Raw genomic sequence first — 22,701 nt, forward strand, 5'->3', positions numbered from 1 at the left:
GGGGGGGGGAGCCTTTAATGTCACTTTAACTATCAAGTCACATCTACCATAGTGTCCCTATTAAAAACATATCTGTACAGAAACCAGATTCAAATTTGTCCTGAAGAATAATGGAATCTAAATGTGTGAATCTTGTTGGTGGCTGTGAGGAAAGAATTTCAGCACTGACAAGAGGTCTCATATTTGTAATTGAGTCAAAGCGATCGAAGAACTTCATGCCGAAAAACAACAAGTATATTAAATTGGGATAGACAAATAAATATGAAATTCAGGAGCCAGCAGGATTTTTTTTTTTTTAAAGGATCCAGCTCCACAAAGAAAAACTCAAAAGTTAGGTGCCAGCTACAGCTGGCTATCTGGCTCCTGGGATTTGTCCAGCCCTGTATTGGCATCTACACTGCATAACAAAAGCCTAAATGTTACATGCTCTTTCTATGAACATGGCCCAACTGCTATCGCTTCCTGTGCACTATGGGACCAGAACTGTGACAGTCTTACTCATCAAGAGTGCTCCACAGAAAGTGGAAGAAGGTGGCCAGAGCCCGAAACAATAATAGCTTTGTTAATATTTGAACAGAGCTACATCTGGGCCACTCTACATGGAAGCACTGGTGATGTGCTGCAGTTATTCACTCCTTAGAACCGACTCGGAATCATTGCATGCAAGTGTAGGGCACTGCAGTAACTCTCTCTCAGGGGGGCAGACCCATGACACTCTGCATTCACAGGATTTCCTTAGTCTTCCAGGCTGAAAGATGGTCAAGACTGATGGCATCTAATGACGGAAAGGAATAACTGCAGGGAACCGCAACAGAACTTTATATAGTTGGGCTGTAAGTCTATGATCTGCCAGGATACCCATATCCTTGATCCCTCCATGATCCATCATGCCACAATTCTAGGTGTTCAGTGTTCACTCTGTAGTCGATGTTTAAGGCCAAGTTGGAGAAGCTAGGATCCCCACAGCTGGGGCGCCTGGCCTTTATATTACATGAACTGCCAGTGTAACTTACTAATAAAACACAGGAAAATATGCTAGCACAACAGATAGAGGACACACAGATGGAAGTGAGCAATAAATGGCACAGGAGTGAATCCCAGCATGGGTGACACAGCATTCATCTCTCACACGCTGCAGTGGTCTGGCTGTATATTACAAGATGAGTCTGGCGGATGGTAAGAACAGTGATTTTACTCTGAGGCACATTCCATTGATTTTTGCTTTAAATCATAAGATACTCGAACACAGTGAGTGAAAATCTGGCTGTGTGCTTGTGCCACTTAGAGGAAAAGGCGAGTGTTTGAATTGTCATGGCACGGTGCCATGCCAATTTCCCGTCCACGGATCTAGATACAAGAGCCTTGCATTTACATATTTTCTTCCGCGTAAGCAAAGTTGGAGGCACAGACAGCACATGGGGAGAACGTCTTTACCGCAAACACTTTAGCAGATAAAGTCACTGGGCCCAAGGCACACAATATGACGGAACGTACTGAACGCCCACGTTACAGGATTTTAGCTGTGACAGCTGAAAAAAGGAAAACATTTATTTTTTCTTCTTTGAGGCAGGGTTTGATTCCAAGCTGGGCCTTCACTGCTGTCCATGATCTCTGACCACCTTCAGTCCAGTCCCTATTACAACCTGAACGTGCTGGAAGGTCTGCAACATACAATCTTATGGTGAATATTCTAAAAGTCACAGGGCATAGAAATGCTGTGTCCCCCCCGTCCCCCTTTAGATTCTTCATAGGAAAATATGGAAGACTCATCAAGGACTCGTACTAAAAATCCCAACTAAAAAGCCATGCAAGGGAAGGCACAACCCAGACAGTCTACCAGACAGCAGTTGAGACCCAGTAGGAAACTGAACTCTGCCCTAACCTACCCAAAACTCAGCGAGGTGGATCAGATGGTGCTATTTTTTATTTACGGGAGATTTTGCAGAATAGAACGGCTTAACCCTTTCGCTGCCAAGGACGTATGGCATACGGACCTACAAAAAAGTGCTTCCAGCTGGCCAGGTCAGTAAAACCATGTTAAGTACAGTCTTAAATATAAACGTATGACAACCATATATGCTTAGGACCTATGCAAGTGTTTTTGGCTTAGTAGACATCCTTACTGCTCCAGTACTAAACGCTAGAAATGCACAGATACCGTTTTTTTCAGCATCGAGTACCGATATTTTTTCCGGTACTCGCCGACACCGCATCCCAATACCAGAAGTCCTATAAAGGAAGCAAGGCGGCGTGTAAACACTCGCCACCCGGCTTCCCGATTAGCAGGGAAGCCATAACCATGCTTCTCCTTACTAGGCGACGGGAAAGCATGGAGCCGGCTTTCTGGCCAATTAGTAAGCCGGCGCCGTGTAATGACGCTGCAACCGGCTTCCTGATTGGCCGGGAAGCAGGTCCCATGCTCCCTCTTCACCTCATGAGGGCACACGAAGCCGGCTTGCCAGGCAGCGAGTCATTACACGCTGCCCAGCTTCCCGATTGGCCGGGAAGCCGGCTCCACTTATGACGAGGGAGCATGGAGCCAGCTTCCCAGCCAATCAGCTAGCCGAGCAGCATGTAATGACTCGCTGCCCAACTTCCTGATACCGGTAGTATCGGGCTAGGCATCACAGCATTTGGGCGAGTTAGGCTGGGCACACACCTTACAACCATCGCAAGACTGTCTTGCGATGGTTGTAAGGTACTTAAAAAACGTATGATCTGCCTATGTTGCATAGGCAGATCGTACTTGCGATGATCGCAAGCCAAGCCCCGAGGGGCGGGCTTCCGATGACCGCAATGCCGAACGGGCAGTGTGCGCTTGCACACTGGCCCGTACGGCTGTTATTGCACGGACATGCCACAAACCCGCCGAACGTCGTACGATGCTCTGCGGGTTTTCGAACATGTCCGTAAGTAGTAGAGGTCACACGGCTTCCACACACCTTACGATCATCGTACGATCGCGGGATTTCCTGCGATTATCGTACGATAATCGTAAGGTGTGTGGGGACCCTTACTCAGCATCGGCAACGATACCGATACCAGTATCAGTGCATCCCTACTAAACCTACTAACAGACGTAAGATAAATCTTGCCCAAACCACACACATACAGTTGGAATGAACAGCGATATCTGAATACACTTAACCTCCCCAAACATCCATTTGGCACCCTCCTTGGAGCGTGGGTCAATCAGCCGGATTGGATGCTCTAGCCCTATGTCTACTGTTTTGATCCAAGGTAACCTGCACCAGGGATGTGTTGTTGTGTGCCATCTTCCCTCTGCAGTAGGCATAAACATGGATTTTAGGCCGATCCAAACTACATTCAATTATTATTTTATGCAAAAGACCTATTGGTGTTCATAATGCATCTGCACATCTCTAAGTAGGATTGGTTTTAGCTTAAAAAAAATGGATAGCCAGAATTTAAAAATATGGAACACCAATCAAGCAAAAAATGTGAGTCACATCAAAAAAATGCTTCAAGGGAAACAATACAGCAATAGGTCAATGCCTATGCAAGGAAATACACAGTCTTTTAAAATATCAGTGTAGACCATAACATTTACCCAAATGTGAAGTTTTTGTTACTGATGTTGGAGTCGCCCTCTGGCTTATACCTCCCAAAGATGCCAGAAGCAAGCTCTCTATGCCGCAGCTTCCCTCTGTTCCCTTCCACCTATGGGAGCTCTCACTTCGGTGTTCTCTGAGCTCCTCAAAGTTTCCCAGAGGACATCTGGGAAATCGCACACAGAGAACTGGCTTCGGCGCGATGTAAAAAGCTTAAGGTGATTTAACACTCTAGAAGCTAGCAAAAATTGAAGTAAAAGTTTGAGGCGGTGGGAACTTTTAAGAAAAATGTACTTCCAATTTCCTAAACAAGGGGACGAGGCCTAAGTGACAGCAGAATGGCAGTCGAGCTGCTCAATATAAAAAACTGTGTCGGTCAAGAGAACATGACTTGGCTTCTTCTCAGCTTAGTATAAAAAACATGTGTCCAGAAAGACCTGACAAAAATGACATTTATCTGCCCTAATCCGCATCTCTTTTTTCCTAACTCTAGCAAAGGGCGGACAGTCTTTAGCATCACTTCATAAATCAGATTGCACGCTGGTGACGGCCAATGGCTCCTCTTTTATTGTTGGTTGCTGGGGGGGAGACGAGGCTGTCTGCATAATGTTTCTCATGGTGTGGTCTGCGCAGAGTGAGCCCGAGTCCAGCATGCAACGCTTTCACAAGACTTATGTTCTGCTTTAACACTTTTAATACCCGACACGTCAGATCAGCAAAAGATATCCACACCTGCCTGCGATATCAATGACAAGCGCACGTGGGAGGAATAATTTAATCCAGGCTGCTGGTATACATTTGGTAACTGTAGACATTTAAGTTCCATACAGCCCTTGCTGCTTGCTCCGGCATCCTTTGACAGCGACATCCAACTATAAAGGACGGCCATAACCTTGATCTTGTCCTCACTACCAAGTGGAATGCTGACCTGAAATAAGCATGCACAGTGGAGGTTTGTTTCAGGCCAACTAGTATTAAAAACAGAATTAGGGTAACAGACAAAGTGCCCTCACTGTAAAAAATAAATGGTAGAATTGCAGGAACTCCAAAGACATGCTGGCAAGTTTAGCCCTCATTCACACGGGTAACGGCCGGCACGTACAGATCCGTGCACGGCTGTATGGGGCAGCTCCCGGGAAGGACAGGTGCTGCATGTGATTTGCACCCAGTCCTTCTCTATGGGAGTGCGCGTGCGAGAGAGAGCGCGCGAGAGAGAGAGAGAGAGCGCGCGAGAGAGAGAGAGAGCGAGAGAGAGAGAGAGAGCGCGAGAGAGAGAGAGAGCGCGAGAGAGAGAGAGAGCGCGAGAGAGAGAGAGAGAGCGCGAGAGAGAGAGAGCGCGAGAGAGAGAGAGCGCGAGAGAGAGAGAGCGCGAGAGAGAGAGAGCGCGAGAGAGAGAGAGTGCGAGAGAGAGAGAGTGAGTGAGTGAAATCGGGCAAAATTTGCCTTCCGTTCGCAAACGCCACATCGGGTGACTAACATGACCGCGGCCATCTTCCCCGCTCTGACATGTGATCGTGGCTTCCTCTAGTCGACATCGCGGTCGCAGACAGACCTGTGGACACTTGCTGTGAAGCTTTTTTGTGTGCTTTTAGCACATACTGTACAGTATTATGTATTACATTGAACCTTATGGCGAAATTTAATTTGGTTATATATACCCATTGCATGTGCTTTTGACAGTGGACAAGTGTCAGCATGGGCACCCTGACCGGTGTGCAGGTACGCAGCCCCATACACAAACTGATGCACGGTGTGTACAGACACCTTTCTATTGAAACCATCATTAACTTTTTCAGCAATCTGAGCTAAAGTAGCTCTTCTATTGGATCAGACTAGATGGCCCAACCTTCGCTCCCATGTACATCAATGAGCCTTTGCCCCCCATGACCCTGTTGCCGGTTCATCGTTTTTCCTTCCTTGGACCCCTTTCAGTCGGTCCTGACCACTGCAGACCAGGAACATCCCACAAGAGCTGCAGCTTTGGAGCAGCTGTGACCGTTGTCGTCTAGTCACCACAATGTCACTCGAACCCTTTCGCTTGCCCATTTTTTCGGCTTTCAAACACATCAACTTCAGGGACAAAATGTGCACTTGCTGCCTAAACAGGTGTTGATTACAACATCAATAATCAATGTTATTCACTTCACCTCCCAGTAGTCATAATGTTATGGCTGATTGGTATATCTATCCATCTTCATCAGCACAATCTGTTTGTTGGGTACATGACGTGTTGAAGCATTTCATTATTGCACATCTAATCTTCCTAAAATGATCAAACAGCGGGCGGGTAAAAATAGTAGCGGAACAGGGTGGTGGATGATGTCCATTAAAAGGCAATTTACTCCAAGGACCTTCCCAAGTTGGGATTACATTATGTGGCCAGCTAAGCCACAATTTGTGCTTAGTGGACTTTCATGTTAAGGTAAGCCGGACTGCGTATGTAAAAAGGCGAGATGTGCGCTGCATCCTCCCCGTACAATGGCTGGGCACAATTCGGGGCTTGCTCCTCACCGAGGCGATTGCACAACACAGATGCAGGTGAAAACCTCTTTCCTGGATGTTGCAGAGGAGATGTATGCGGCAACACAAACAGGCTTATGATGAATGAGCACAGAGGAAAAACCCTGCTGTGACCATATTGTCAGCACATCAGATAATCCTCTCAGTGCTTCAAAGACGACAGCCCGTCTTCGACGTGTAAAAAATGTGCAGCCAGGCCCACCAGATAAAGGGCCGGCCCTGGCCTGACAAGGGGAGTCACGGCAGCTCCTCTGAACCTGTGATAAGCCGGTTAAACCTCAGATTCATTACCTGAGCGCTGATTAATGGACCTGAACAGGGGGACGGGATGGATGGCGACATTCTACTTAAATGGTTAACGCCGTAATTTACAAGGGGGCTAAGCGGGAAATATAGCTTTCATTACCCCGTGGCCGTGAATCAACATTAAACGCATTTCAATTTATCATGAAAGCACATGAATAATATCCATACATGCACAGGCTCTCTGCTGTATTTCCATGCCGGCCGCACATGGGGCCCTGAATTCTCCCAATACACAAACTTGACGCACAAATTCAGACTGTTCACTTTGTGCGGATTTAATCATTTAAAAAGGGCAGGTCTACTTTAGACTGCCACACAAAACCTTATGTAATAATACAAATAATATTCTTAATTTATCTTTTTTTGGCTTTATTTTGGGTCACAGGAACATTACACACACACACACACACACACAAGATCGGAAGCTTATGCCCATTATTTGCTGATAGCGCAGGGCCGTGCAACAATCAAGAAGGATTATCCAAGTTACTGGGGGTGGATCTAAGGGGATCCACCCCAGCTGCGTAACCGACAGCTGACTCTGCCAATCTAGAGCTAGAACCAGCACCAGCTGTGCCCGCCCCCTCCCCTGTCCCTCCAATGGAGTACTGGAGAAACTGAGAAAGGACCAAGGAATGCCAGTAGGGGACAGTGACTGAGGGTCCTGTCACACCATCAAGAGTGCATTCCAGTGCGTTCGGCCTCTGGAACTCACGGGAACGCAACCGGGCCGGCTTACTTTGTTTTGGGGTGGGAGGGGGCATGGCGGTGCATTGAACTAACTCAATGGTAGCGCAGCCACGTCCCACGAGGTGTGATTGCCGGCACCCGTACGCCTGGCACATTAGTGCCTGCGTTCTGGTCCAGTGCGATCCTGCAAAAAATGTTCCATGCACTATTATTTTTGCAATCGCACTGGACCGGAATGCAGACACTAATGGAATGCACTCTTGGTGTGGCAGGGCCCTCAGCCTTTGAGCCAGTGTGGATCCCTAATGACTCGCTGCCCGGCTTCCTGATTGGTCAGCTTCCCGACCAATTAGGAAGCCGGGTGCTGTGTAATGCAGCGCCCGACTTTCTGAATGGCTGAGAAGCCGGCTTCATGCTCCCTTGTCCCCTCATGATAAGGGTAATCAGGAAGCCAGGTGGCGAGTAAATTACACAGCGCACAGCTTCCCGATTGGCCATAAAGCCGGCTCCATGCATTCTCGTCACCTAGTGACGAGAAGCATGGAGAGCTTCCCTCCTAACTGGGAAGCTGGGTGGCGAGTCTTTACACGCCGTCTGGCTTCCTCAATGAGACTTCCGGTATCGGCAAGTCCCGGGGGAAAAAACACCATCCTGCAATGTAAGGTCACACATTCAGGGCAGACCGGTCATCTGATTAGGGGAGTTGCACCAATCCAACACCGCGCCCACTACAGCTGAGGATATCTACCACCCCACTGAACAAATCACAACGCTCTGACCTTGAAGAATTTTTTTTCTTTTTAAGATGAAGGAAATGATCGTTCGTAAAGGAACTCTACACTTTGTGAAGGCAAATGGTAAGGCGGGTTATTACAAGAAGAACTTATTTCAAAAGCTATGCAGAATTAATATTGGGAAATCTGATGGAGAAAGCAGCAAAGTCGCCATTTGAATAAAGGGTTCAATGGGCTCTGCTCACAGATTCTTAATAAATAGATGACGATACGACGGCAAACGTTGGACAACACTGCCCTCCAGTGGCCGCTCTGTAAGGAAAATATCCCAAAACTGCCCAGCTCATTTTAAAGCATTTACTTGGAGAATACCAGGACAAAAATGAATACAAAACACAAATCTACAGTGATTAATAATTACATTCAATTTCTTGTATGCGAGTCTTGGTCATTATAATATTAGACAATGCCCTAAAGCTTTTTCGGTTGCTTTCGACCACTTCACTATACTCCTGTTAATCCTGCCTTGCTCCTCGCCAACATTATACAATGTCTGGTTTAAGTGCACTGATGACAGTCAACAAGCCTAAAACAGCTGCATGCAAACTGCAGTCAATGGCTTCTGCCAGCAATTTTAGGCTGTACATGTGCTATAAAGCAGCAGGCCTGGACTCAGTCGTAAAATGGAGCTTGAAGGCATGATCTGCACAAATCTGCTCTCTGCCCTTTTATCAACTTGTGATAAGGACACAGTAATACTTCTGTTTTAAGAACAGAGTATGGTATCTAAAGCTGTGTATACACGCTTCGATTGAAGGAGCATGTTGGAAAATTATCAGCCCAACAGAAGGAGCAGCCACTGAGCTGCTGGCTATTTCCAGGCATTCTGACGGTGGCTGCTGTTGGAATACAATGTAAACAGTGGGAGATTCCTTGGTCAACGCTCGTATGCGTTAGAGGAATCTGTTCCATTTTCTTCGTTCAGCGGCAGAATTGAAACGTGTATACCCAACATAACTATATTCTAATGAAGAGCTTTTGGTGCCCTTTAGGCCCTTAGTTCTCAAAGGTGTTCAGTGGGTCGCCGCGTGCCTTCCACTTTTGTAGGCGAGAGGCTCCTCAGCCTCCCCGTAGCGCAGCACTGTCGGTTCTCTCGCCAAGCAACCATTCAAAATATGCTGCCCGGTGCAGAGTGTCAGCTTAAGGGGATGGATGGAGCTCCATCACAGCACAGCAGCCCACAATGGACCCAAGTCTGAGGATGCACTAAAGTAAGGTATGGAGACTGGGTGGACCTTAAGAAAAAAAAATTACATTTTTTTGGAGTGTGTGTAGTTGTATATGTATGTCAGTGTTTTTGAGGGGACTAGTACAGTGCGTTAATCACAAATACTGTGCCATTAACGCACTGTATGACGCAATCACACCTACCGTGCATTCTGGTGTGGGAGGTGTGTTGCGTTGCCACCAGTGCATTCAATTGCAGGGCGACTTTGGTCACCACTTAATGACCAAAAGACAAAAGGTGGGTCCTGAGGTTACACAGGTTGAGAACCACTGCTTTAGGCCCTTCACCCTAAACCCTTCAAAACAAAGTGAATAGCTGACATCGTAGATGTCCATTCTAGACCGGGGATGGGCAACTCCGGCTGTGCTTTAACTACAAATCCCAACATCTTTGCGCCTCTGGGAGTCATGCCTGTAACTGTCAGTGTTGCAATGCCTCATGGGACTTGTAGTTCCACATCAGCTGGAGGCATCGAGTTGTCCACCCCTGTTCTAAATGACAACTTCCTCTTGGCACACACTGTTCGTACTGCACTAACACCCCTAGACGACACCCCTATACTGGTCAGCACCATCTAGTTTATAAATGAACCCCCTAATGTGTGAAAGCACGGGGCATCCATTGTTTTTTTTAGAAATTGTAGGTTTTTTTTCTTCAGTTTTGAATCTCAGTGCTGCTGATCTCCTGCAGCCTCTTTGCAGTCCTATCCACATGCAAGCACTTCACATCACAATACTAATTTGCATTGAGATTGTAGTCCATCACAGGAGCGAGCTTGGAGCGGTGACAACTTTACAACACACAGGGACTATGGGGAACAAAAGTAGCCACCCGCCAGACGGAAGGACAGTGTCAGCATGAATTCAGAGATGATTGGAGGATCTACAGCCGAGTGATACACAAATAAGATACATTTTTGTTAATAGTTAAGGTACTTGAATGCATTTTTAAGATTTAACTCCTGAGTTTAGTGTCACTTTAAAGGCAAAAAGCAAAATAGCTACAAACCTTTAAATAAATAAAAAAACAAACAGTTTATCCTCCATTATCAACCAAACAGTTCAATAGAAGCCCATCTGATTTGAGTACATTCTTCAAAACCCTCCTAAGCAATCCTAATATGAGAAAGCATGCTCTGTTCTATGTGTATTGGAAACGTTTACCGCAATCGTAACTGAATAGCGACATAATAAAACATTATTGGCTCTCATTACCAAGGAAGCAGATTGCCGCTGTCTAACACATACATCCATTCAGCATTACTAAATGCTCTTCACACTAGATATGTTAGTCAATACCATTCAGCGGAAATCACAGGCAGACCTGGACTCAACGATGGCAATCTGAACCAATTAAAGGGTAAGTACACTTTCAGAAAAGAACCAATATACCACCTCCCCCCAACTTATGAAGCAGAGCAGTACAGACCTCAGAGCTAGACAAATCACTGCCTGCCCGTGGTCAGAATGGTGTTTTAGGTCATCTGGCATGGTCTGAAAAGGTCCACTTTAAGGTCTATAGCAGGGGTAGGCAAGCTCTGCATTCTAGCTATGCGCTACGAATCCCTTGAGGCATTTCAAGAGTGACAGCGACAGTCATGACTCCCAGAGACAGGGGTATGATGGGATTTGTAATTTCACCACAGTTGGGGTGCCAAAGTTGCCTACCCTCGGTCAATAGGCTTAACAAATTCAGTTTGTGAAATCAATAGAAAACTGGCCTAAAGACTGGTTCCAGTGACTGGCAATTATGGATTCCTACTGGCTACAGCTGGGTTTGGATGAGCTCAGGATAAATTCGAACCTGAGCTCATCCCTAATATATAAAAAGGTAAAAACTAAAAGGTCCCAACACTGAACCTTTGGGTACACCATTGTCAATGCCAGTCCAATAAGCTGCGGTCGGAGCATTCCCCACCCAGTGGCTGCACAAAAACAAAAAAGGAGGGTACCGGTGACTGACATTGCCCTTATATGACCCAATGGCCATAATTGGTCAAATATGCCACCAACATCCTGCCCCTTTATTTCATACAGCTATGGGGCGAGGAATGCCATGGCAACAGCTGATTAGAACCATCACTGACCGCTTTCTTCTGGGTTTGGATGAGCTCAGGTTCAGTCCGAACCCAAGCTCATCGAGATTTACAAATTTTGCTATTAAAAGTACCTTCTGTTCCATCTTGGAGATGACACCGAGCTATGCAATGGAATAAAGTCCTTACAATTATGTCTCCAACCACCAAGCTGACCTGAATGCTCAGTCTGATTGGGCAGCTATGTGACAAACGAGGGTTAATGTTGATAAATGAAAAGTTCTGCATTCTAAAAACATGCATTCATAATATCTTCTTGGGAAGTAAATCAGAGATCTGGGAATTCGGGAACTTAGACTTAATAGCATGCAATGTCAAGTATATAGTTCAGTTTTGGGTACCAGGCAACTGGAGAGAAATCAGCGAACAACAACTAAACTGATAAGCGGCATGGAGGAGCTCAGCTATGAGGGAAGATTCGCTGAACTGAATTTGTTCTCTGTGATTAAGGGGGGACATGATCACAACGTACAAATACATACAGTCCATATAGTGAGCTTGGTACAAAAAGTTAATCATAAGGTTAATTAAAAGAACAAGGGGATACTCGTTGCATTCTGCATTTGGAAAGACTTCACAGTAAGAGCTCTGAAAAATCATTCTTTCTGTGGATCAGTGACCAAAACTGAATCGCATACTCAACATGGGGCCAGACCAGTGTTTTATATAATGGTACATTTATGGATTTGTCTCTGAAGTACAGTACATACCATTTTTTATGCATGATGGCGATTTGCTAGCCATTTTTGCTGTAGCCTGGCATTGCATATTACAACGTCAACTGGGACCTCCAAATCTTTCCCCAGTTCCGATTTCCCCACAGGAGCTCCTCCTAATGAGCAGCTTGCATGAATATGTTTACCATTCAAATGCATAACCTTAGCTTTTTCAATATTAAAGTGACACTAAACTCAGGAGTTAAATTTTAATAATGCATTCAAGTATCCTAATTAACCAATAATGTTTTATGATGTCGCTATTCAGTTACAAATGCGGTAAAAGTTTCCAATACACAGAGAAAAGAGCATGCTTTCTCACATTAGGAGTGCTTAGGAGAGTTTTCAAGAATGTACTCAAAGCAGATGGGCTTCTATTGAACTGTTTGAATGATGGAGGATAAATTGTTAGCTTTTTATAGAAAGGTGTGCAGCCATTTTGACACTAAACTCAGGAGTTAAATCATAAAAATACATTCAAGTACCCTAATTATTAACAATGTATCTTATTTGTGTATCACTCGGCTGCAGATCCTCAAATCATCTCTGAATTGGTGCCGACACTGTCCTTCCTTCTGGAGGGTGACTACTTTTATTCCCCATGGTCCCTGTGTGTTGTAGCCACCAGTATACAGTCCGTGTATCCATCGCACAAAAATGGAGGGTGGGTGCCGCAGGTGGCTTCCGACAATATATCAGTAAATGATGGACACCGGCACCCCAAAGCAAGTTCAGTATCTGTTTATTAACGTACTAGTTGCAAGCAGAACACTCTAAGTTTAGAGTGTTCTACATGCTACTAGTACGTCAATAAACAGATACTGGACTTGCTTTGGAGTTCCGGTGTCCCTCCTTTACTGTTGTAGTCACCACTCCAAGATCACCCCCATGGTGGAATACAATCTCATGTTTAGTTTACAAATTCATGCTGAGATTGTAGTCCATCATGGGAACGAGTTTGAAGCGGTGACTACAACACACACAGGGACTTCTGTCTATCTGGAGTTATACGTTAACAAGCCGAATCACTTTTGGACAATCTGACAAAATCACAGTGATCCTCGTCAGTATTCAGAGCAATGATTCCTGTAAAACCATCTCCAATTATCACAGCCAAAGCGGCAAGCTGAGGGAACGCGGCGCCAGATATTCAAACTTCTTACAGTCTGGAAGGTTTGGGGCGAGAAGACGCCCGATGCCCTCTAGATGAGCAGAAAGATAAAGCCCAGCACGGCAATGCTGTAAACCACTTAAAATTTTTAATCCATTCATCAAAAAACAAAGACTGTTTGCAGTGGGAGAAAAGGCTGTTTATCATTCTGTCACATCACACCGCGCAGCATGTACTGCAGTTTGCTCCAGGTAAATTGATTTACTCTTGTTAAATCCTGAGCAGCGGGGGCTTTTTTCTTCTTCAAATCTGATTTTATCATTGTCTCCTTGGCTGCATTATTAACCCTTCAGGTTTACTAGCCTCACCGCCTACTCAACCTGGTTACATAATGCGGCAAGTCTTCTCACACAGGACGGTGACAAGGAAAGGGAAACGACAAGGCGATTACCATCTCTCTATGGGTGGGCAAAGGTAGAATTCAGAACCCATTCAGTCCAGGAGCCCAAGAATTTAAAGGAGAAACAAAACTTCACATACAAATTGGAGCTCGTTCACACCAAGGCTTCTTGTCGCTCAAAGCTAAGCGTGACAAATCGCTCAAGACAAGGCACGCCATTCATTTCTATGGCCCCTGTTCACACCTGAGCGTTTGGTCGCACAAACTTTCCCGTTGAAGTCTATGGGAAAAAATAGCTCTGTAATCTGCCAAAAAGTAACTTGTGTACTTTTTTCCAGCGACAGATGTTTTTCTGCTTGCAACAAAAGGTGTAAACCGAGGTAATAGACGTGAGTTTCGTCACACTTCGCTTTGAGCAACAAAACGCCCAGGTGTGAACAGGGACTTAGACAGAACTATAATATTCTAAGACGATCTGTCTACCTGCCATAAAGCCCAATTAAAATTAGCTTACAAGGAGAACTATGAGGTGAGTGATCTCCACTCCATCCTCATAGTTAGAGCCGACCTGTGACAAAGAAGCTGTCACAGGTCGGCTCTATCGATCAGGAAGTGAGCGAACACATACCGTCACTCGCTCACTTTCCGATCATCTGCCTGCAAAGAGCGGTAACCGTCAGTCACCGCTGCCCGCAGGGATTGCCCCCTCCCCGATCCTTCAGCGCTGACTCCAGGAATGGACGAGGGAGGGCACAACTGGCTTTGGCTCTAGATAGTCAGAGCCCACTGTCACTCACGCAGCTGGGTGGATCACAATAGTATTGTCAGGATCCGTCCCGGCAATAGCTCGCTATATACTGAGCTTTGGGTCACGGAAGGAGGTTAGTATATGTCCTCCAGAGACCCTAAAGAGAACTATGAGAGAAAACCAGTTACCGCATAGCACTATTTAAAAAAATTCAGGGGCAACAAAACCAAAGATTTTCCTTAGAAATCAGCCACAGCCTGAGTAGAGAAGCCTGTCCCCCCATTAGCATGTCACAGAGAAGGACCCTTGTTCTGTGTGGAAGCAGTGGTTTCTCTGCAGATAACTCATTCTCTTTGCCGATTGGAGATTTGTAGCCCTGAGTAAGCAAGGGGCGTGTCAGATCTCTGCAGAAAGACTGCTGCTTCTAAAGAATGCTGGCAATGGACAGACTTTTCTACTCAGGCAGTGGTTGCTTTCTAAAAAACAAATTAAAACACATTGCACATATTTTGTTTTAATGTACCTGGAAAGTATGTAGCTGATTAAACATAAAAAAAGCTTGGCTGCAATTGTGTATTCACAATCAAATTAAAATGTAGTTATGAGAATTAAAAGTACTTTATAGAGTGATTTTTTACATTGTCCCTGGTGTTCGTTAAACATGCCCGTTTATTCTGCTAACTTGTGTGTACAGACATCCGCCTGTATACAAGCTTCCTGTTACAAGGTCACAATGGTGTATGTAGTGAAATAAATAAAGGATGCGTTAACAGCGTACCTACTGGCTGCATTGCCCAGTATAACAGAGATGTCAACCAGGGGGAAAAGACTGGGCGTGAGGGACACTTTATACTCAGGTCCACCCTATCTCTCTGAGAGTAGACAAACACCATAGGCAAGGAGTGATCGAGGACATCAAATCACCCAGCACACTCCAGCTAGAGCAGCAAGGTTTGCTGGTAGTTGGAGTCTGACAGGGCCTGATAAGATTAGCAGACTGCACATATGAACTGTGAACATAGACCACATCAGTGATGATGTAGAAGGCATCCATTTGGTTCAGTGGTGTGCAACTAAGTAGCTTCCATCCAAGATGCCACTCATTATTCCCCTGCAGAGGTAGAGAATTCTGATATGCTGCAGCATGCTTTACCAGAAGTTATACACTTTTGCCTTCTAACTCTTACCATTACAACTCTTGCGTGGAGATCTCCGCAGCAAAACACTCCATGTTAAAGCTGGCTATACACCTATAGATTATCTGCAGGTTTTCTATGGTCAGATGGGAAAAGTGCAACAGATTCCTCCATCTACGCTAAACTGTGTGGATGGCGGAATCATCCACTGGGCCAAGCTGCAGTATCTTGCTAGTCGGCCCTGCTGGCTCTCAAAACACCTTTACAATCTGATTGGATGAGAGCCAGTGGGACCGACCAGCAAGATACTGAAGCTTGGCCCAGCAGGAGATTGCTTCACCAACATAGTTTAGCATATATGGAGGAATCTGTTGCACTATTTCCATCTGACCATAGAAGATCTGCAGATAATCTATAGGTGTATGGCCAGTTTAAGGTTCTAAGCAAACAAGATTTTGACTATGTGTGTGAGCACCTAGTATCCATTTTCTCCATGTGTGCATGAGAATCCTCTAGTACTCTAAAGTGATATTGAAGTCAAAATGTTTTAAAGCTATTTCAAATGCTCTTACCATGGATGCTTCTTCTTAATGTTTAAACATTTTAGTTTCCTGCAGAATTAGCTGGTTCCCTGAGCACTTGCCCTGATATATTTTTTAGGGGGGATCCTTGGAATCACCCTTGTATGTGCCAGTAAGTTGCGTGTCTCCACAAACACACAGGAGGACAAGCCGCTCCACTACCACCCCTCACCCCTGGCTTCCTTCTCCAAGCTAGTAGATAGACAGCTGCTGGAGACTGCTCTCCCTTGTGATCTTGTATTGTACAGGAAGTTTAGGGCAGTGTAGCTGAGAGAGTTGGACATAGCTTTTTAGAACATGATGACAAAGTGTTTGGGCAAATATTTAAAGAAATGTAATTGTAATATTTAAAGACATATGTAGCAGGGCAATGTATATTTGTCTGATATTTGTCTGGATTCAATATTGAATAAAAAATTGAGCGTTCAATACTACTACAATATCGATGTTATTACCTTCATCGAACTCTGCGTCGTCTTCTGTGTGTTGTGGAAACGGAAAGCAGTTGGTGATTTCAAGCCGATCGTCGACCACAAGTCCAAGCAGCACTCCCTGCACCACCTCGCTTCCATGGCCTTCCTCCTGATAGTGCTTAATGATCTTCAAAACCACCTGCCAGGAGACAAAGCGGGAATGTTCTTACAGCGCTCAGGAAGGAACACAATTACCGCCTAATCACAAATTAAAAATACACTCGAGACATTTACCCACGCTGATCATTATTGGAAGATTCCACTGCTTGCTGCCATTAATGATCAGTGGGATGAAAAAAAAATCAAATATAAAAACTTAAAGCATTAAAAGTATAAAGAGATGCAGAAAATATTGTCACAATTCTACTCCATACACGGTTTTTAAAGGAACATTCAACCGCTAACCCTTTCTACCAGTCAACTACTACTGCTCTTTGCCATCAGGCTGCTAATATATTAAGGTCTTTAAATACATAAACAAAGTGAATTTTCACCACATTCACTAAGCTAAGGGGAAACTTGTGAACAGCCTGTTTGCCTTTAGTAAATCAACCCCAATGTCTCCACATTGCATTTGTGATGTAGGTGGTGGGCGAGTATGCTCTGGCTTTCAACAAGTTTGTCTCTTCCTAGGTGTAAGGGCAGCTTTGAAGGGCTGGACAGGGTTGATTTTTGTTTTGTTCAATTTATCTTCTAAGCAACCTTGTCCCTTGTCATTAAAAGCAAAATAACTGCATAACGAGCACCCCTGATGTACATCTTAGCATTCTACCAGCAGTGGCAGTCTTCTGGAGTAATACTCCCACTATCATGTAATAGCACTCCCTTCCTCTGGCCTTTCCCACTGTAATACTTGGTGCCAAAGTGGCCCATCAGCAGACCCACACTGTCACATGGGTAACATTCTTTGAATTTACATAGTAACTATGAGGGCTTGTTCACACCAATTGCGGTGAGTCCTAGAGCGCGAGCTGCTGGAACACAACGCAAATCGCTCACAACTTCCCCTGCGTTCTGGGGCGTGGCGTGCATTGAACTCAATGGCATCGCAGCCACTACCCCACCCCGCAGTGCGATCGGACATGTGGCAAAACATTGCCTGCGTTCCGGTCCACTGCAAATGCAAAAAATTATGCTTGCTCTATTATTTGCGTTTGCAGTAGAACGGAACGCAGGCAATGTTTTACCACGCGTCCAACCGCACTACGGGTGGGGGGGGGCGTGGCTGCGGTGCCACTGAATTCAATGTACGGCCACGCCCCCTCCCACCGTAGAACACAGGGGGAAGTTTTGTGAGCGATTGCGATGCGTTCCAGCAGCTCCCACTGTGGAACGCACCGCAACTGGTGTGAACAAGCTCAGAGAGAACAGCAGGGCAGGTAGCAACACTAAGACCCCATTTGCAGCCGTCAATTGCATGAGTCTCACCAATGCCTCCGTGAGACTCATGCAATCGGCTGAGTGTGGTAAGCCATGTACAATGACAGCTGCCACCACGGCTGCAAATAACTGCAGCCAACCACACTTGAGTGCAGACTGCAGCAGCTGTCATTGTATTGTACCTCCCTCCCGCAGCAGATCGCATGAGTCTGAGGAATTGGTCAAACTCGTGCAATTACAGGTATGAATGGGACTTAATGGCACGATGTGCATGGGTGCAGTGGCTGGTGGTGACATGAGGTGCAGTGCGGGAAAAATGCAGCATATCTGCATTTTTAATTCATCGCACTGCAATCCTCCTCAAGGCAGAGTTGTGGTGTGAACACAGCAAATAGAAAACTATTTTTTAATGTGCCCTGGTATTGAGGCTACGATTATTACGGAGATCAATACAGTGGTGTAAATGAGCTCAACTGAAATGGTGCAAATGGCCCTGTAAGTGCAAAGAGTTTGCATGTTCTCCCTGTGTTAGCATGGGCCTATATGCATGTATGCGAGATAGGGACCTTAGCTTGTAAGCTACTCAAGGGCAGGGACTGATGTGAATGTGCACTATGTGAAGCGCTGCATAAATTGTCAGCGCTATATAAATACAAGCAGGCATACCGAAGACCTAAAAACGGTCACATCTTAACACTGCAATCATTAAATGCTGTAAACTTGTCATAAAGGCAAAAGTTAATCTGCAAAACAAAAAATTTAAGAAAAATATACAAAGACATTGAGACCGCCAGTGCAATTACTGTAAACCTTGTACAAACAGACATATGGAAGAGAGAAATCACAGCCTCCAGCAAGCTACAAGAGTGTCAGTGGTAGGAAATATGTCCAGAGGAGTCCTGCAACAAGTGGCAGGCAACAGAAGTCTCATCTATGTCAGCTAGTCATGCAAGAAAATGTGTCATTGTTAACAAAGCACTATTGATTTCCATGTCTGTGGGCGCTCCAGCTATGATAATGGATTTCCATTCAACTTGGTTGGAGAAATATTCTATGTCCCGATTCGGCTAAACTGCTGAGTTTCTAGCACAGCATCCCTATGGATAATCACAGCTGCTCACTGCTAGGGCAACCTTCACTATTACATTTTTGTGTTTTCTTCCGTCATCCTTGTGTAGAATTGCCAGAAGCTGTTCAATAAAACTAATTTATTTTTTTCTTAAAGACTGAAACGGACAGAAAAAAAAAAAAGGTCAATGCATGCACTAAGAAAATACAATAAGAGCTCCTAGATTAACCCTCGGAGGCGTCCAGAGGTTCCATAGTGCCATATGCCACTTCCTGATCATCAAGTATAAGGCTAGGTTCACACCTAGGCGATCCTTGACCGCGTGGCAATTGTGCACAAAACCGCGCTGATGGACGCGGTCACGTAATCGCCCACCACTGCCGATCGCGCTGGCGGTGCCATTATTTTCTAATGGCACCCCAGTCGCACCAGGCAGATCGTGCGGTTTACTGCCTTGATACCACTGTGCAATTGAACACGGCTATAAAAAAAAAAGCAGCGCGTTGTGCGTCGCAAAAAGAGGTACTCGTACCTTGTTTTTAGTGATTGCCGCACAGATGTAACCCCCACTGAGATCAATGGGGCACCGCCGCAATAGCTGTGTGCACCCGAACAGGATCGCACGGTCCCGGGACCCGCATTCGCTCTGAACCTAGCCTAAAGCACAACCTCATCCCGCAATCAACGATATACGAGCTTGACTGCCTTATCCAGAGGCCTAAGCGTATATAAGATAGACCATGTATGTCTACTACCAGACTTTGTGAAATAAAATAAAAAGTTCCATCCAATTAGGGGACATGATATAAAATGTTTTATCTTAGGCTGTCCCCTTTATGGGCATAAAGATATTGAATGCACAAGTTGGCTTGAATGCTTTTTATAGCACATACACTATAGAACCTGGTCTCAAAATATATCTTTCATTTTCTCTGCAATGTTCCGCAGCTCTGGCCTGGTAATTGAGATGTTAAAAAAAAAAGCACCGATTTTTGTTCTGCGTGTGAAATAAAACTGACCCTTTCCCACTTCAGTCAATTTACAGCAAGCAGAAGGTGAGCAGCTTAATATCTCTTGACTGACTACTGATGCCTCAGGCTTCCCACTGACTACAGACTTGCCTGCATGTCCAGCCACCCTCAAGACAGTAAATCCTCTACCTCAATGCTCCATAAACTTACAAGGTCAACCTAGCAATTTTATTTTAATGCGCACAAAAAGGGTAGAAGAGGAGTAAAGGCAAAGACAGTCATGGCCACTCATCCTGAGGGATAAAGAAAGCAAACTAGAAATGCTTTTCAACATTATTCTTCATGGCGTCCCCAAGAGATGCTGGATCGCAGATGTCTCCATGCCACCACTAACCTTCGATCCAAAGGCAACCTAGCGATTTCCGCATGTTTTTTGGCTGCTTCAGAAGCAAACCAAAGAGAAAGTCATTGCTTACATCCAAATCCATAAGACAAGCTAGGGGGTGTGATCAACCAAAACATATTTACAATTTTGTGTATTGCCTTAGAACTAAGGTGCCGCTAAAAGATATGCAGTTTTTGTTGTTTTCAATTTTAAGGAAGTTGAATGTGCTAAAAAACTGGATCTTTGTTTTGCATGTAAAATCTGTTTCTTGGAGTACATCACAAGATATGGAAGTTAATTCTTGATCACTAGGCAATGCAACTAAAATTTGGTGATTGGACGATGGCAAATCAATCAAAGCTGCAGACTGCCCCAAAAAGCCCAGCAAGCAGTACAGAGTGATCACAGAAAACAGAGGGGTGCGTCCTGTGATATACTGTGGGGAACTTTCCCCTTCAGCCCATATGCCTGAGAAATAGCCCGAAAATTGCCAATTTCCCATAACATGGGTGTGCACAGGGCTGACAAAAGAAGTTCTACCCAAGCCAGAATCAGGTTTGTTTCTCCTTGAGCTGCATGGCCTCTGGTTCCTGCAAAATGGTGGATGGTTGGTTGATGTAAGCCACAGCTGTGGTGTTTGACTGGATCTTGGTTATATGGCCCTGCAATTGAGAGTTGCAGCATTGAAGAGACATCCGAATTGTCCTGAGATCCAAGATGTTTATCATGAGTCAAGATTCCTCCAAAAGATCAGGTTCCTTGAACCAAGGAGCTCTCCAGGATTCCTTCCCAGCCTGACAGATTGGATTTTCCTTACTCCAGCACTGGACTGGCTATCTACCACGCCAAAGCAAGCTTTGTCTTGCTGTATAGTCGGAGTGGAAGATTCAGGCACTGAACCTTTTTTTAAATCAAACGTAGCCAAAATATTAAGCTGCAGTGATTGGATTGAAACAGAGTATAGGGAACCACAGTGAAAGTGTTAGCCCAGGTACTCACCCCTTGTAAAGGTCCAGGTGCCCCTTCATAAAGAGGACTTTACCCTAGATTCAGCAGGCTTAGAGGACCAGGACTTGCCATGGAGCTGTGCACCCTGCTTGCGCTTGAAGGACAAAATTAACTTTTAAAGCAGATTTTACCAGTGGAGTTTTCGGCTTATTCTAAAGAAAGATACTTTAAAGACATGGGGAGGATGAGTGATGGGGATGCAAAAGTAATCAATGATTTGCCAAAAAGGCATTGTGAAACAAAGGACATACACTCTAGGTGCTTTTCGCAGGGGAGCTCCAGAGACCAGCATATGAGCAGTCAGAATAATTAAGGATTTAACTCCATGTGACCTGTGATGTACGATCTAGAAATGTAATGTAATCAGCCAGTGGAGCTCCGAGTTCCTTTTTCACTTACTTATCAAGCGTATCTTAACTGCTCTACTAAAAGCCTGGTAAAGTTGAAGCTTCAATTACACAAACAGATAAATGAGTCATCTGCCTGAATAACCCCCTATTCCTCCTGCTCTGGATGGCTCCATACAGACATTCAAATAGTGAGAGCATCTAGAAAGGAGAATGTACAACCATGATATTTGGAAAAATCATAACGAAAAACAAACCAAGTCTTTGTACAATCAGCCGCACAAAGACCGGTATCCATAAAAGTTAATTGTAATCATTTCCAGATAAAAATCCAAAATGTAGTACAGAAGACACACCACCATGGTATCTCTGCCACGCGTTTCACCACCTGGGCTTAATCAGGAGGGCGCAGCAAGCAGTGGGCGGGGTGCAATAGCCAGCCGGCTATTGCAATTTGAAATGGCCAATAGCAGGCTGGCTATTGCACCCGCCCACTACCTGCTGTATTTACATTCAGCTGCCATCTGCGGAATCTTGCCACTGGCAGCAGTCATTCCCTGGCTGAAGCTATTCAAGATATACAATCATTTAAAGAAAAGAAAAAAACATTATAAAAAGGTGGGGGAAAAGTCATTTTTAGTTTCAGCCTGACAAATTCTGCTGCGGTTGCAGTGCCATTCATTGTAATGGAAGCCCAGATGTACCTCCCACCCACAGTCTGATCGCTTGCACTGGAACGCACGGTGCAACAATCCTGTGCGATTGCAAAAAAGTGTGCGTGCAGTTTTATTCTGAAGTAAACTTTGTTTGTTACACTCCATTTGTGTATTTTATTCTTAATTAAAAAGGTGGTACTTACATTTTTTAAATCTAATCGAAAAAAATAAAAATTGGCCAAATAGTCAATAATGAAAATCATTAGTTGCAGCCTGAGTTCAAAGCTCTCACACTACCAATCCTCCTTTAATAATGCATTACGGATGCGCTGAGCAAGTCTCATCTTTTCATTGGTCTAGGTGGCCTTCTGCCTTTCAAAAGAGCTTGTTAAAGCCGCTGGTAACATCTATAATCAATCATTTCCACAGAATAACCATTGCTAGCAAATTCTACAGAGGCAACCTTATATCTAAAAGAAGCTTCTGCATATGTTTGCAATGAAAACCATCAAATC

General features: G+C 44.9%; 1 protein-coding gene across 1 annotated transcript in view; it reads right to left on the minus strand.

Moving 5' to 3' along the window:
• Positions 1-22,701, minus strand: part of EIF3H (eukaryotic translation initiation factor 3 subunit H) — a 175,965-nt gene that overhangs the window by 104,337 nt on the left and 48,927 nt on the right. The window contains exon 2 of the mRNA XM_018560856.1: positions 16,353-16,509. Coding sequence (XP_018416358.1) covers positions 16,353-16,509 — 157 coding nt within the window. The remainder of the gene's footprint in view (positions 1-16,352; positions 16,510-22,701) is intronic.

The sequence above is a fragment of the Nanorana parkeri genome, unplaced genomic scaffold (assembly GCF_000935625.1).
Source record: "Nanorana parkeri isolate BGI_ZX_2015 unplaced genomic scaffold, ASM93562v1 scaffold482, whole genome shotgun sequence".
In the NCBI taxonomy this organism is placed as follows: domain Eukaryota; kingdom Metazoa; phylum Chordata; class Amphibia; order Anura; family Dicroglossidae; genus Nanorana; species Nanorana parkeri.